This window comes from Myxocyprinus asiaticus, chromosome 47 (assembly GCF_019703515.2).
Source record: "Myxocyprinus asiaticus isolate MX2 ecotype Aquarium Trade chromosome 47, UBuf_Myxa_2, whole genome shotgun sequence".
In the NCBI taxonomy this organism is placed as follows: Eukaryota; Metazoa; Chordata; class Actinopteri; order Cypriniformes; family Catostomidae; genus Myxocyprinus; species Myxocyprinus asiaticus.
This window is the reverse complement of record NC_059390.1, coordinates 8,340,254-8,353,451: the sequence shown is the minus strand read 5'-3', so window position 1 is coordinate 8,353,451 and position 13,198 is coordinate 8,340,254. Positions and strand designations below refer to the sequence as shown.

Here is a 13,198-nt window from a genome sequence, read left to right as displayed (position 1 = left end):
ACTATCGTTATTAAGACTATGAGCCAAATGACTAGAGATGACCCTCTCTTTAGCAGGTCAGGTCTACCCCAAAAACTCTTCCAATTGTCTAAAAATCCTATGCTATTCTCCGGACACCACTCAGACATCCAGCCATTCAGTGACACTAATCTACTATAAACCTCATCACCACAATGAGCAGGGAGGGGGCCAGAGCATATTACAGTGTCTGACATCATTTTTGCAAGTTCACACACCTCTTTAACATTATCTCTAGTGATCTCCGACTGGCGAAGCCGGACATCATTAGTGCCAGCATGAATAACAATTTTAGAAAATCACATGTAATCACATTTTATCACATGTAAATCCCTCACTGCTGATGGGAGAAGCTATAGCAAACATGTGACATGCAATGCAGGAAGAAATAACATGAGCGGATGCCATGACTTACCGCAATTGTTTGTTGTTGTTGTTGTTGGTTGTTCCTAAGCGGTGAGGGTTTGAGATCGATGTGAATCCCTCATGCAATGTTTGTTGTTATGGTTGTTCTTGATAAGTGGTGCTTTGAGATTGATGCAATAATCCATGTAACACAGAGGAGAAAAATGGGTGCGCGCTGTAAAATGTGCACAGTTTAATCGCGATAAAAATAGAAAATGGATGCACGTGGAAATAATGGCAGATGTTAAGGATTAATTGCTGAAAACAGATAGATAAGCGATGCTAAAAAGCTAGCAGGCTACAAACACAGACTCGCTAGGCGCCAGCAGCAACAGGAAAAAATACACACAGATGAAACAGTAGAAAAGCGGAAAAACCCGAAACATGCGGTAATATGATAAAGGATAAAACGATGAACGTATGAGAATAAGTAATGCTAAGCAGGCTACAAACCAAAAACTAGGAAGTCTAGTGACGAGAGCAGTGACATAAGACTCTGTAAGATGCATGAGAAGTGCCCAACAAGACAGCCACATCTATGGCAAGTGCTACAGGACCTGCCATCTCTCTCTCTCTCTCTCTCTCTCTCTCTATCTATCTCTCTCTCTGTCGCTCCGCCTTGCAATTTCCCTCTCCCCTTTCCCTCCCCTCATCTCTCCCAGGGCTCCAGAAAGGTGGGGAAGACCTGCCAGCAGGCATGGTCGGAAGGGCAACGCCACCCCTCCAGGAAGGGAGGGGAGGGGAGTGCGTCATGCCGGGGGTTTCCCCGGTCTGAGTCGGGCGATGGAGAAGTGTGACAAGGAGGAGGGTGGGGCCGGGCTGTGAGGACACATGGCTGGTCCTGAATCGGGCTAATCAGCCGGGAGGGGGGACAAAGATGAGCCGGAGGCGCCAGTTCGAGAGAGACACACGTGGCCGCGCTGCATGTGTGTCTGTTCATTTATGTTTTATGTTGTTTTAAGTTCATTTATTAGCGATTCTTATATTGAGATATCTCAGTGGACTGCTGTGACCTTCAAACTATTAATTGAAACAGGCTCTCTTAATGAGGTTACACACAATCAGTAAAGAGGCTGCCTGATATTGCCCAATTCTTTAGAGATACAACAGCATTTCCCTACAGATTCCCAACCTCTCCTGCTCCATACACTCAATTGGGTCAGTGTCAAAAACATCACATTACTTAATATTCTCTCTTGCATACTTGCTTCTGTTCCATGCACATATCTTAAACACACATATAATAACACACAATAATGCTTACATCTCCTCTGTAATTAGGATCAAGATACCACTAGCATCTTTAATTACATCAGCCACAGGTTAAAAAGTTGAACAAAGCTCCCTTACTTTGCACATACAGGTGCATCTCAATAAATTAGAATGTCGTGGAAAAGTTCATTTATTTCAGTAATTCAACTCAAATTGTGAAACTCATGTATTAAATAAATTCAATGCACACAGACTGAAGTAGTTTAAGTCTTTGGTTCTTTTAATTGTGATGATTTTGGCTCACATTTAACAAAAACCCAAAAAATTAGAATACATCATAAGACCAATAAAAAAAACATTTTTAGTGAATTGTTGGCCTTCTGGAAAGTATGTTCATTTACTGTGCAAACTTTTTAATGGAAAAGATCATTTACAGACAGCTGGCCATTATCACAAAATAAACCCTGACAGGGTGATAAGGGTTTATTTTGTGATAATTACTGGCTGACTGTTCGTTATCCCACTTGTTACAAGGCTACTTACCAAATATATAAACAAATGGATTGATTTTAGTTGAAATAGTTTTATCTTACTTTTGGGTTTGATTTTCTTAAGAAAAATGAACAATATTGCAGTACAAATTTTATATTTTAAATTTGCAATCCAGTTTACTTTTTCTATGGACTAGTTAGTTAACATATTTAGCTACAATGTAACATGTCATCCTTTATTTTAAGTTCTGTTTCATCCATCTTTTTGTGTCTCTTGTGGTTCCTTGTTCTTTTGAGAAATATTTTAGTTTTTCCTGCTGTAACTCGGGACTTCTGAGCTTGAGCCATTCGTTTTGTCCTCACCATATATATTAAAATAAACACTCAAAGACCATTTTTCACTAGACTCAGCTAACTGATTTGAGTCGCAAGAAGGCGACATTTAGTAGTATGAGAGACATGAAAGTAGCACCGGTATATTGCCTTGGACAGCAGTCAAATGTATAGTTAAGTAGCAGTCATTATACAATAATATTTGACTGCTCAATGCCAAATCAGAAACAAGTATTCTAGAGAGTCATGTAGTTAGTGCAGGTATCCATGTGTATCACCTGTTGCACATCATAATGTAAACAGCATTCATTCTAACATGTTTCTAGCAGCGTTACCACAACATCTGCTGAACTGCAGGTGACTTTTCTTTTCATCTTTCTGCTCTCTGCTCTTCCACTATTTCTCTCTCTCATTCTCACAGACACACTTTATCTTTCAAAAAATATAAAAGTGCACCACATCACCAGCAGCAAGAGTTGATTTAGATTTCAAATATCTCTAAATCATTAATGTACTCTTTTAAAAAGCTAAATTTCTCATAACGCATTTTTCTCGTCTCCTCTTCCTCTAAGAACCTTGAAGTTAACCAATGGGATGAAATACTGAAGTGCAGTCGGCCCAAAGCATTTTTCTCCAAGCAATTTGTTTAAACATTTATGACAAAACTGCACCAATATGCAGTTAGATTTTTACTCACCTGGACAAAAAAGAAAAAAAGAAATTATAAATACACAGGTGACTTAGAACAAAAAACTGTTCGCTCTGTGACGCACTTTAAGGAATTACACGTAACTCTTTTTTTTTTTTTTAATGACAAGCCAGACTTTATTAAAAATATGGGATGAAAAGGTTGGACAATTCAGAAGCTGTAATATCTACCCCACTTTCTATTAAACAAATCCAATTTTCCCAGCCTTCTGCATGTCACCTCCTCGAATGCCGCCACCCCGCCCAATCTCTGTGCACCACTCCTGAAATGAGGGTGCTCCAGCCAACTTCCATCCCCTAGGAATGATCCGTCTGCCGATCATAACTCCGGCTAGGACACAACTTTTTATATATCTATACCCTATATTAATGACCGCCCCATCCCCTAAAATACAGGGCCTTGGGCAAAATTAAATTTGAGTGTCCATTATGTCACACATAAAACTCTGAACCTTCAACCAAAATTCTTGGATCTTAACACACCACCAAAAACTTTGGTTGTGTCCCCATCTTCTGACTGGCATCGCTAGCAGGTGGGTGTGTCTTTAAGACGAAGCCTATACAATCTAGAGGGGGTCCAATAGAATCTATGTAAAATCTTATACTGTATAAGTTGCACCCTTGCATCTCTAGATGTAGACTTGATGTTTTTTTAGAATCCTAGCCCACACTCCCTTGCATGGTGTCCTGGCTGCCCCCAATTACACCTAACTCAAATTTTTTATCCGTTCAAAAATCACATTTATTAAACTGATATTTGAATCACAGTCGTTTTAAAAAAATGTAAAGCAGTTTCACAGCATCTCCCTAATTTGGGATTTCTTCTTTTGGTGTTCACACATGCCATATTTTGTAATCGCTCTGTTTATTAGTCTCTCTCTGCTCAGTGTGGAAAAGGTTGTTTGGAACACCAATAAAGAGTATGTTCACAATCCAGTATAACTGAGACATCCATGTAAAGATAGAAATAAATATTTAAATAGCACAATCTACAGTCATGGGAAAAAGAAAGTATACCCTCCTTGAATTCTATGGTTTTACATATCAGGACATAATAAAAATCATCTGGTCCTTAGCAGGTCTTAAAATTAGGTAAATACAACCTCAGATGAACAACAACACATGACATATTACACCATGTCTTGATTTATTCAACAAAAATAAAGCCAAAATGGAAAACCATGTGTGAAAAACTAGTGTGAAGTAATAGTTTTCTGTATGACTTTATCAGTCTCTCACATCGTTGTGGAGTAATTTTGGCCCACTCTTCTTTACAGCGTTGCTTCAGTTCATTGAGGTTTGCGGGCATTTGTTTTTGCACAGTTCTCTTAAGGTCCCACCACAGCATTTCAATTGGGCTGAGGTCTGGACTCTGACTTGGCCATTGCAACACCTTGATTCTTTTCTTTTTCAGCCATTCTGTTGTAGATTTGCTGGTGTGCTTGGGATCATTGTCCTATTACATGACCCAATTTCGGCCAAGCTTTAGCTGTCAGACAGATGGCCTCACATTTGACTCTAGAATACTTTGGTATACAGAGGAGTTCATGGTCGACTCAATGTCTGCAAGGTGCCCAGGTCCTGTGGCTGCAAAACCAGCCCAAATCATCACCCCTCCACCACCGTGCTTGACAGTTGGTATGAGGTGTTTGTGCTGATATGCTGTGTTTGGTTTTCACCAAACGTGGCACTGTGCATTATGGCCAAACATCTCCACTTTGGTCTCGTCTGTCCAAAGGACATTGTTCCAGAAGTCTTGTGGTTTGTTCAGATGCAACTTTGCAAACCTAAGCCGTGCTGCCATGTTCTTTTGGAGAGAAGAGGCTTTCTTCTGGCAAACCTTCCAAACAAACCATACTTGTTCAGTCTTTTTCTAATTGTACTGTCATGAACTTTAACATTTAACATGCTAAATGAGGCCTGTATAGTCTGAGATGTAACTTTTGGGTTTTTTGCAATTTCTCTGAGCATTGAACGGTCTGACCTTGTGGTGAATTTGCTGGGACGTCCACTCCTGGGAAGATTGGCAACTGTCTTGAATGTTTTCCACTTGTGAATAATCTTTCTCACTGTAGAATGATGGACTTTAAATTGTTTGTAAATGGCCTTATAACCCTTCCCAGATTGATGGGCAGCAACAATTGCTTCTCTAAGATCATTGCTGATGTCTTTCCTCCTTGGCATTGTGTTAACACACACCTGAATGCTCCAGACCAGCAAACTGCTAAAATTCCAGCTTTTATAGAGGTGGTCACTCTTGCTGATGATCAATTAATCAAGGGCATTTGATTAGCAGCACCTGGCTACTACTTAGCCTCTTAATTCCTATGGAAGCAGTAAGGGTGTTCTTAGTTTTTCCACACATGGATTCTCCATTTTGGCTTTATTTTTGTTAAATAAATCATAACACGGTGTAATATGTCATGTGTTGTTGTTCATCTGAGGTTGTATTTACCTAATTTTAAGACCTGCTAAGGACCAGATGATTTTTATTATGTCCTGATACGTAAAACCATAGAATTCAAGGAGGGTGTACTTTCTTTTTCCCATGACTGTATATGCAAAGGCCATTTTAAATGTTTTAAGATTAGAGATATGAATTAATCAAATGGTGTCCACGGGCCTTCAGATGTTTGATCATAAATGTTTAGACTCTGATGGTAGAAGTGATTCGAATATTAATCAGATTAAATCAAATGAAAATAGGATTCCTTTTCCCACGAGCCCCTTGTTTCCTCTTGACCTTCTTGAGATGATGAAACTCAGGGCCATTGTGGATAGCTCCTCAAAAGCATCCATGTGTGTGTTTGCAACAGGACGCCGATGCTTCAGCCAGCCTATAAAAGTAAATGTTTCAAGTGACTGAACTCCATGAATTATAAAATCCTGGCAGAGGCATGGAAACCTTTGTGTATAAACTGACACACACTAACACACACACACACACACACACACACACACACTTAAATTCTTTCAAAATACTCACACACATAAATGTGCAAATCCGCCACGGCAGAGGAAGATGGATCTGGGGACAGATTGTAAGTGACATGTTAATTTCTATACCGTCACTCAAGCCTGGTGCATCTGCAATCAAAGTGGTGGGCCATAGGCAAAACTATCAACATACAGTCTCTCTCTTTCTACCTGTGTCTTTCTATCTCTTCATGTCTCTCTGCTTCTTCCCCACCTCCACTCTTTTCTCAGTCCCTTCCTAGCCATATCTTTACTGGGATCAATATACCTCCCACTTTTTAGAAATGTAAAAGTTTTTCCCCTGCACATTTTGTTGAGAAATAATCGTAGACCCCATTTACACCTGGTATTAAGATGCATTTCCAGTGATACAATCACAAATGGTCAATGCTAAATACAGATTTAAACGGGGTCCAAAATCTTTTGTGATTGGACCCCTAAAACCACGTACATGGATAGTAAAAAAAAAAAAAAAAAAGCATCACATTTAAGGTTTAATTGCTAATCCAACAAGAGTTTTATGCTGTGCCAGTTATGTTCGGCTTTAAAAGGAAATAACCATCTGATTAGAAAATATAAAAAAGCGCATACATATACCTATTAACATGCAGTAATACACTGGCATTTTGATTGATAAAACCAAAGCGACCATTATGAAATCAGAGACCTTCCCCTCAAAACCCATACACAGTGGTCACAGGATATGCATTTGAGACTCATGTTAATTCCAGTTGTAAATGATGATGTGTTTCACCTGACCACTTGTGATCGGATCATCCGAAACACATCTTAATACCAGTTGTAAACAGGGCCATATTTTAGGAGTTTGTTTTTGGTTATGTAGAAAAAAGTGTTGTTGGTGGCATAAAAAAAAAGAACTTGTAGACCAAGCTGAAGCTTCTGCTAACCAGTTGCATCGGCAGTGGACTGAACAAATGCACAAGCGGTAATCCTACTTACCTGCCTTTCAGCAGATCGGTTAGGACAACTGGGCAAACATTATATCACCTAATTAATATTCATTAGCCAAGCTTTTTTTTGTTTTTTTGTTTTGGACAGTGATGTACAGAAATGATAAGAGGAAGAGGAAGGGAAAAGATCGAGACCCAACTTAAGCCAAACTCGAACCTGCGTTTCCCATATGAGCACCACAGCTTAATGTGTCTGGAACATGTGTGCCTAACCGCAAGGACATGGTTCAAATGTTTATTTCCTTTTTTCTTTTTTTGTTCGCTCCCATTTAAACTTTTTTGCTCTCTTCTTTCTTCCAAAGATGTCGTGGTCAGATAAAAGCAATTTCTATTTGTGAAAAGGCTTATTTTTCCTGTAATTGTATCCTAATACAGTAAGATAATACAGTATGGTCTCTCTGTCACACACTCTCACCATATACAGATCCTAATGGACATGTCATCTTACCTTCATCAGTGGTAGTCTGGGTGAAGTAATCAAAGTAGAAGATAAGTGCAGCACTATGGAAGATGTTCATGGTACACATCAATAGGCCTTAACAGTGATTTCTCCCTTTGTGTGTGTGTACATTTGCAGGCAGCCATGGTACTACGGCTGGGGTTTTAATCTCCCACGAGGACAAGCTCTGCTGGACAAGTGGAACCAGATCCCAGACTCCACGGATATCCTTCTCACACACTGTCCTCCTCTGGGTAAGACCTAAATTGCATACAGATACACACACAAGCATGCCCTGTAATGGTTCTTCCCTATTGTTCTGTTTTGATCCTCACACACACACTTTATCTCTGAGGATTTGGCAGATGGAGTTGCTACAGCAGGCTACTAAAGCATGCAACAGTGAAACTCTGTTCGCAGTGCAGCAAATCCCTACGCACATAATAAAAACCTCTCACATACACTCCTATGTAAAGAGAGCATACTGTAAGTTTCTGCATAAAGACAGCTGCGGTTGAAAACACTAAGCGTTTGGGCTTTGAGATTGTGACAAAGTGTAATTCTCATGGTAAGGACATGTCTCTCTGTTCATTTGTGCGGCTGTGGGTGTTTATCAGAGTGTTGCAAATTAGCCCCAGATGACACCTACTAAGATTAACGATGTGTGCATTTATCGTCATGGTTACTGGTGTAACCTCCGTTCCCTGATGGAACCAACGAGACGTTGGTGTCGATGTAGTGACACTAGGGGTCACTCTTGGGAGCCCGAGACACCTCTGGTCTTTGATAAAAGGCCAATGAAAATTGGCGAGTGGTATTTGCATGCCACTCCCCCGGACATACGGGTATAAAAGGAGCTGGTATGCAACCACTCATTCAGGTTTTATGCTGAGGAGCCGATACAAGGTCCGGCCATTTCAGCGGGTAGTTCAGCGTTGTGGCAGGAGGGACACAATGTCTCGTTCCCTCCATCAGGGAACGGAGGTAACCATGACGTTCCCTATCTGTCACTCACTCGACGTTGGTGTCAATGTAGTGACACTAGGGGTTCCTATATGAAATGCCACAGGGCTGAACTGTGTTACGTGAACTGGCGGTGTGTGGTGGGCAGACTTGCTGTGTGCCTCATAGCGAGCACACCAGGTCGACACGTAACCTCCCCCAACGTAGTTATGAGTGCCGAATGGCCCTTTTTGGGGACAAGTCGACTACCCAAAGATAGAGACAGGCTTAACCCAGTCGTGGCCTCTTTTCCCCTTCTCTTTTTCCACTCCATAAAAAAGAAGGGGGATTATCCGACTGGGCCGCCAGGTCTAGTCAGGGGGTGTCCCTCCCAAGGGGGAGACACCGCGGAGACCACACCTCGCCCAAAGAGAGGGGGGGATATTTAAGTGGAAGAATACGTCACATGGTCTTTCCGACCATGTGGAGAGCCTTCAAGGTAGATCCTGCCCAATGGGGGAGGAGTTACTACAAACATGGAGACTGGGGCAGAGGGGCTCTGCCCAAGGAAGACGCAGTTTGCCAGCAGGGAAACGAACTTGCGGAAGATATAGATCGCATGGGGTTAGCCTTACAGGGAACCGCCACATGCGGAGCACCTACCCCAGAACAGTGCTCTTAGTTAGCACATGTACTGGGCCGGCAGTGAGTCTCTCTGAAAACTCGACTGCCACAGGGCTCGGAGGAAGTCAACCAGGGAACAAAGTTTGTAAACACTACTGGGAATTAACGGCGCACGTCTTCAGCACAAAAGGAGGTGGAAGGCGCTATGTGCAAGTGATACACCCGACCGGCTATCCCGGGCTTATCCGCTTGTGTTGCGTGCCACTACCTGGGACGAAACTGGTTCCACCCGGAGGTTGTAGAACCTTGCAAAGGTGTTGGGTGTTGCCCAGCCTGCTGCTATGCAAATGTCTGTTAGAGAGGCACCTCTGGCCAGGGCCCAAGAAGCCGCTACACCACGGGTAGAATGGGCTCATAGCCCTACTGGGGGTGGCATGTTTTGGGCGAGATATGCCATAGTTATGGCGTCAACGAGCCAGTGGGCGATCCTCTGCTTGGAGACAGCGCTTCCTTTCCGTTGTGCACCAAAGCAGACAAAGAGCTGCTCAGAGACTCTAAAGTTCTGCGTGTGATCCAAATAGATGCGTAAAGCGCGCACCGGACACAGCAACGACAGGGCTGGGTCTGCCTCCTCCTGGGGCAGCGCTTGCAGGTTCACCACCTGGTCCCTAAAAGGACACCGCAGGTGTTAGACTGCTTAGGTCTTCCACATCCCATCCAGGGACCAGACATGGAGATTCCAGAGGTCTGGGCGCGGGTGCCAGAGGGTGCCCCGTCCCTGAGAAAGAAGGTCCTTCCTCAGGGGAATTTGCCAGGGGGGAGCTGTCGCGAGGAGCATGAGGTCCGAGAACCACGTCTGGGTGGGCCAGTAGGGTGCTACCAGGACGACCTGCTCCTCGTCATCCCTGACCTTGCACAGGGTCTGTGCAAGCAGGCTTACTGGGGGAAACGCATATTTGCGTAGGCCAGGGGGTCAGCTGTGTGCCAGTGTGTCTATGCCGAGGGGAGCCTCGGTGAGGGCGTACCAGAGCGGGTAGTGGGAGGATTCTTGGGAGGCGAACAGGTCCACCTGTGCCCGTCCGAATCGACTCCAAATCAGCTGGACCACCTGAGGGTGGAGTCTCCACTCTCCCCTGAGGGAAACCTGCCGTGACAGCGCATCTGCTGTAGTGTTGAGGTTGCCCGGGATGTGAGTGGCTCGCAGCGACTTGAAGTGCTGCTGACTCCGGTGGAGGAGACGGCGGGCGAGTTGTGACATACAACGAGAGCGCAGACCGCCTTGGCGGTTGACATATGCTACCGCTGCCGTGCTGTCCGTCTGACCTAACATGTGCTTGTCCTGGATCAACGGCCGGAACCTCCGCGGGGCGAGCAGAATTGCCAGTAACTCGAGGCAGTTGATGTGCCAAAGCAGTTGCGGCCCCGTCCAGAGGCCAGCGGCTGCGTGCCCATTGCAAACAGCACCCCAGCCCGTTTTGGAGGTGTCTGTCATGACCACAACGCGCCTGGAGACGAGTTCTAGAGGAACACCTGCTCGTAGGTACGAGAGGTCGGTCCAAGGGCTGAAAAGACGGTGACGGACCGACGTAATGGCCACGCGGTGTGTCCCGAGGTGCCATGCCTGTCTCGGGACTCGAGTCTGGAGCCAGTGCTGAAGCGGCCTCATATGCATCAACCCGAGCGGGGTGGCCACCGCCAAGGATGCCATATGCCCCAGGAGCCTCTGAAAAAGTTTCAGTGGAACCGCTGTTCCCTGCTTGAACGCCTTCAAACAGGCCAGCACCAACTGGGCACGCTTGTTCGTAAGGCGCGCTGTCAAGGAAACTGAGTCCAACTCCAAACCGAGAAAAGAGATGCTCTGAACCGGGAGGAGCTTGCTCTTTTCCTAGTTGACCCGAAGCCCTAGTCGGCTGAGATGTGAGAGCACCAGGTCCCTGTGTGCGCATAACACATCTCGAGAGTGAGCTAGGATTAGCCAGTCATCGAGATAGTTGAGAATGCTAATGCCCACCTCCCTTAACGGGCAAGGGCAGCCTCTGCGATCTTCGTAAAGACGCGAGGAGACAGGGACAGGCCGAAAGGGAGGACTTTGTACAGATACGCCTGACCCTCGAACGCGAACCGCAGGAAGGGTCTGTATCGAGGAAGGATCGAGATGTGAATGTACGCATCCTTCAGGTCTACTGCCGTGAACCAATCTTGATGCCGGATGCTCGCCAGAATGCATCTTTGCGTCAGCATCTTGAACGGGAGTCTGTGTAAAGCCTGGTTCAGTACTTGCAGGTCCAAGATTGGCCGCAACCCACCGCCTTTTTTCGGTACGATGAAGTAGGGGCTGTTAAACCCTTTCTTCATCTTGGCTGGAGGGACAGGTTCTATCGTGTCCTTCCGTAGGAGGGTAGCAGTCTCCGCACGCAGGGTGGCGGCGTTTTCGCCCTTGACCAAGGTGAAGTGAACACCGCTGAACCTGGGCGGGCGCCTGGCGAACTGAATCGTGTAGCCGAGTCGGACGGTCCGGATCAGCCACCGCGACGGATTGGAAAGCGCAAGCCATGCGTCCAAATTCCACGCTAGGGGGACCAAGGTGACAACGTCGTCGGACGTACCGGCAGGTGGGGCCTCGCGGTGTTGCGGAGCGCGAGGTGCCACAGCACGTCGTGGCCTTGCTGAGTCTAGGGACATCGAAGCACTTACCTGGCTCCTTGTGACCACCCCTGGAACAGCCTGGGATGGGGGAGGAAGAGGCCTGTCCTTGTAACCCATGGAGGCTGCCACATCGGGGGCAGCTGTGTGCCACAGCTGGGCGCTCAGGGGCGGAAAGGGCACCGCTGGAGCGCCAATCCTGCAAGAAAAAGCCCATGGACGGTAGTCGTGGTGACGACCGTACACACCGGGTATGTGACCTAGGGAGGAAGGAAGCCGCTCTTTTGCTGAACTGTTGGGTACTGCAGCCACTTGGGCGTGCGGCGAAATCAAACAAAAAGGCAACAAAAGATTTTCCACCCGGCCCTCCACCGGGGGATGGAGTGGTCATCCTACCAGCGCCACGTGAGTGGGTTCCTTCGTCCCTGGGTTGCCCGTCTCAGGGGCGCTTCGAGGACCTCCGTGGGTTCTTCGGCGCCGGCTGTGAGATGGGTGGCGTCGGCTTCCTGCGGTGGGCTCCATGCCGGGGCCGGGCTGAAGGGGCATGCTGCGGCGGAGCCGGTGCAGTCACCGCAAGGGGACGCCCTTGGTGACGAGCAGACGTGGTGCGGGATCTTGAGCCGCGCCGGGGCAGGATGTGCCGGATTGCCTCTGTCTGCTGCTTCACCATCGAGAACTGCTGAGCAAAGTCCTCGACGGTGTCGGTCATCGTCCGCCCGAGAGACCGCGCCGTGACCTTCGTCGCCCGGAGGGCGAGGTCGGTCGCCGAGCGCGGTTCCTGCATCAAATCCGGGGCGGAACTACCCTCGTGCAGTTCTTTCAGCGCCTTGGCTTGGTGGACCTGCAGGAGAGCCATGGCGTGCAGGGCAGAGGCGGCTTGTCCAGCAGCACTCTAGGCTTTAGCCGTCAGGGACGACGTGAGCCTACAGGGCTTGGACGGGAGCTTAGGGTGTCCACGCCAGGTGGCAGCGCTCTGCGGGCATAAGTGCACCGTGAGCGCCTTATCTACCAGGGGAATTGCCGTATAGCCCTTGGCCGCCCCGCCATCGAGGGTAGTGAGAGCGGGGGAACTGCGGAGTCGGGGCCGGGCAGTGAAAGGTGCCTCCCACGACTTCGTCAGCTCCTCATGCACTTCCGGAAAGAATGGTACTGGAGCGGGACGCGGCTGCTTTGAGCGGCGCCGCGAGCCCAGAAACCAATCATCAAGCCGCGAGGGTTCAGGGGAGAGCGGAGGGTTCCGCTCTAGCCCGACGCTCGCGGCCGCCCGGGAAAGCATGTCCGTCATTTCGGCATCGGCCTGTGACTGGGCGATCGTCCCGAAGGGGAAGCCCAGCTGAGGCTTCTGCATCCGAATGGACAAGCCCGCTCTCTGATGCTGCGCTCGAGAGCTCATCATCTTCGCGAGCTCCGAACAAGGAGCCAGACTCGCTGTGAGA

At 46.9% G+C, this 13,198-nt stretch overlaps 1 protein-coding gene across 2 annotated transcripts in view; it reads left to right on the top strand.

Moving 5' to 3' along the window:
* The window catches only part of LOC127436696 (metallophosphoesterase domain-containing protein 1), a 69,191-nt gene that overhangs the window by 49,584 nt on the left and 6,409 nt on the right, over nucleotides 1-13,198 (top strand). For both annotated transcript variants that reach the window (XM_051691000.1, XM_051691001.1), the window contains exon 5: nucleotides 7,692-7,807. In XM_051691000.1, the coding sequence (XP_051546960.1) occupies nucleotides 7,692-7,807 (116 nt within the window). The remainder of the gene's footprint in view (nucleotides 1-7,691; nucleotides 7,808-13,198) is intronic.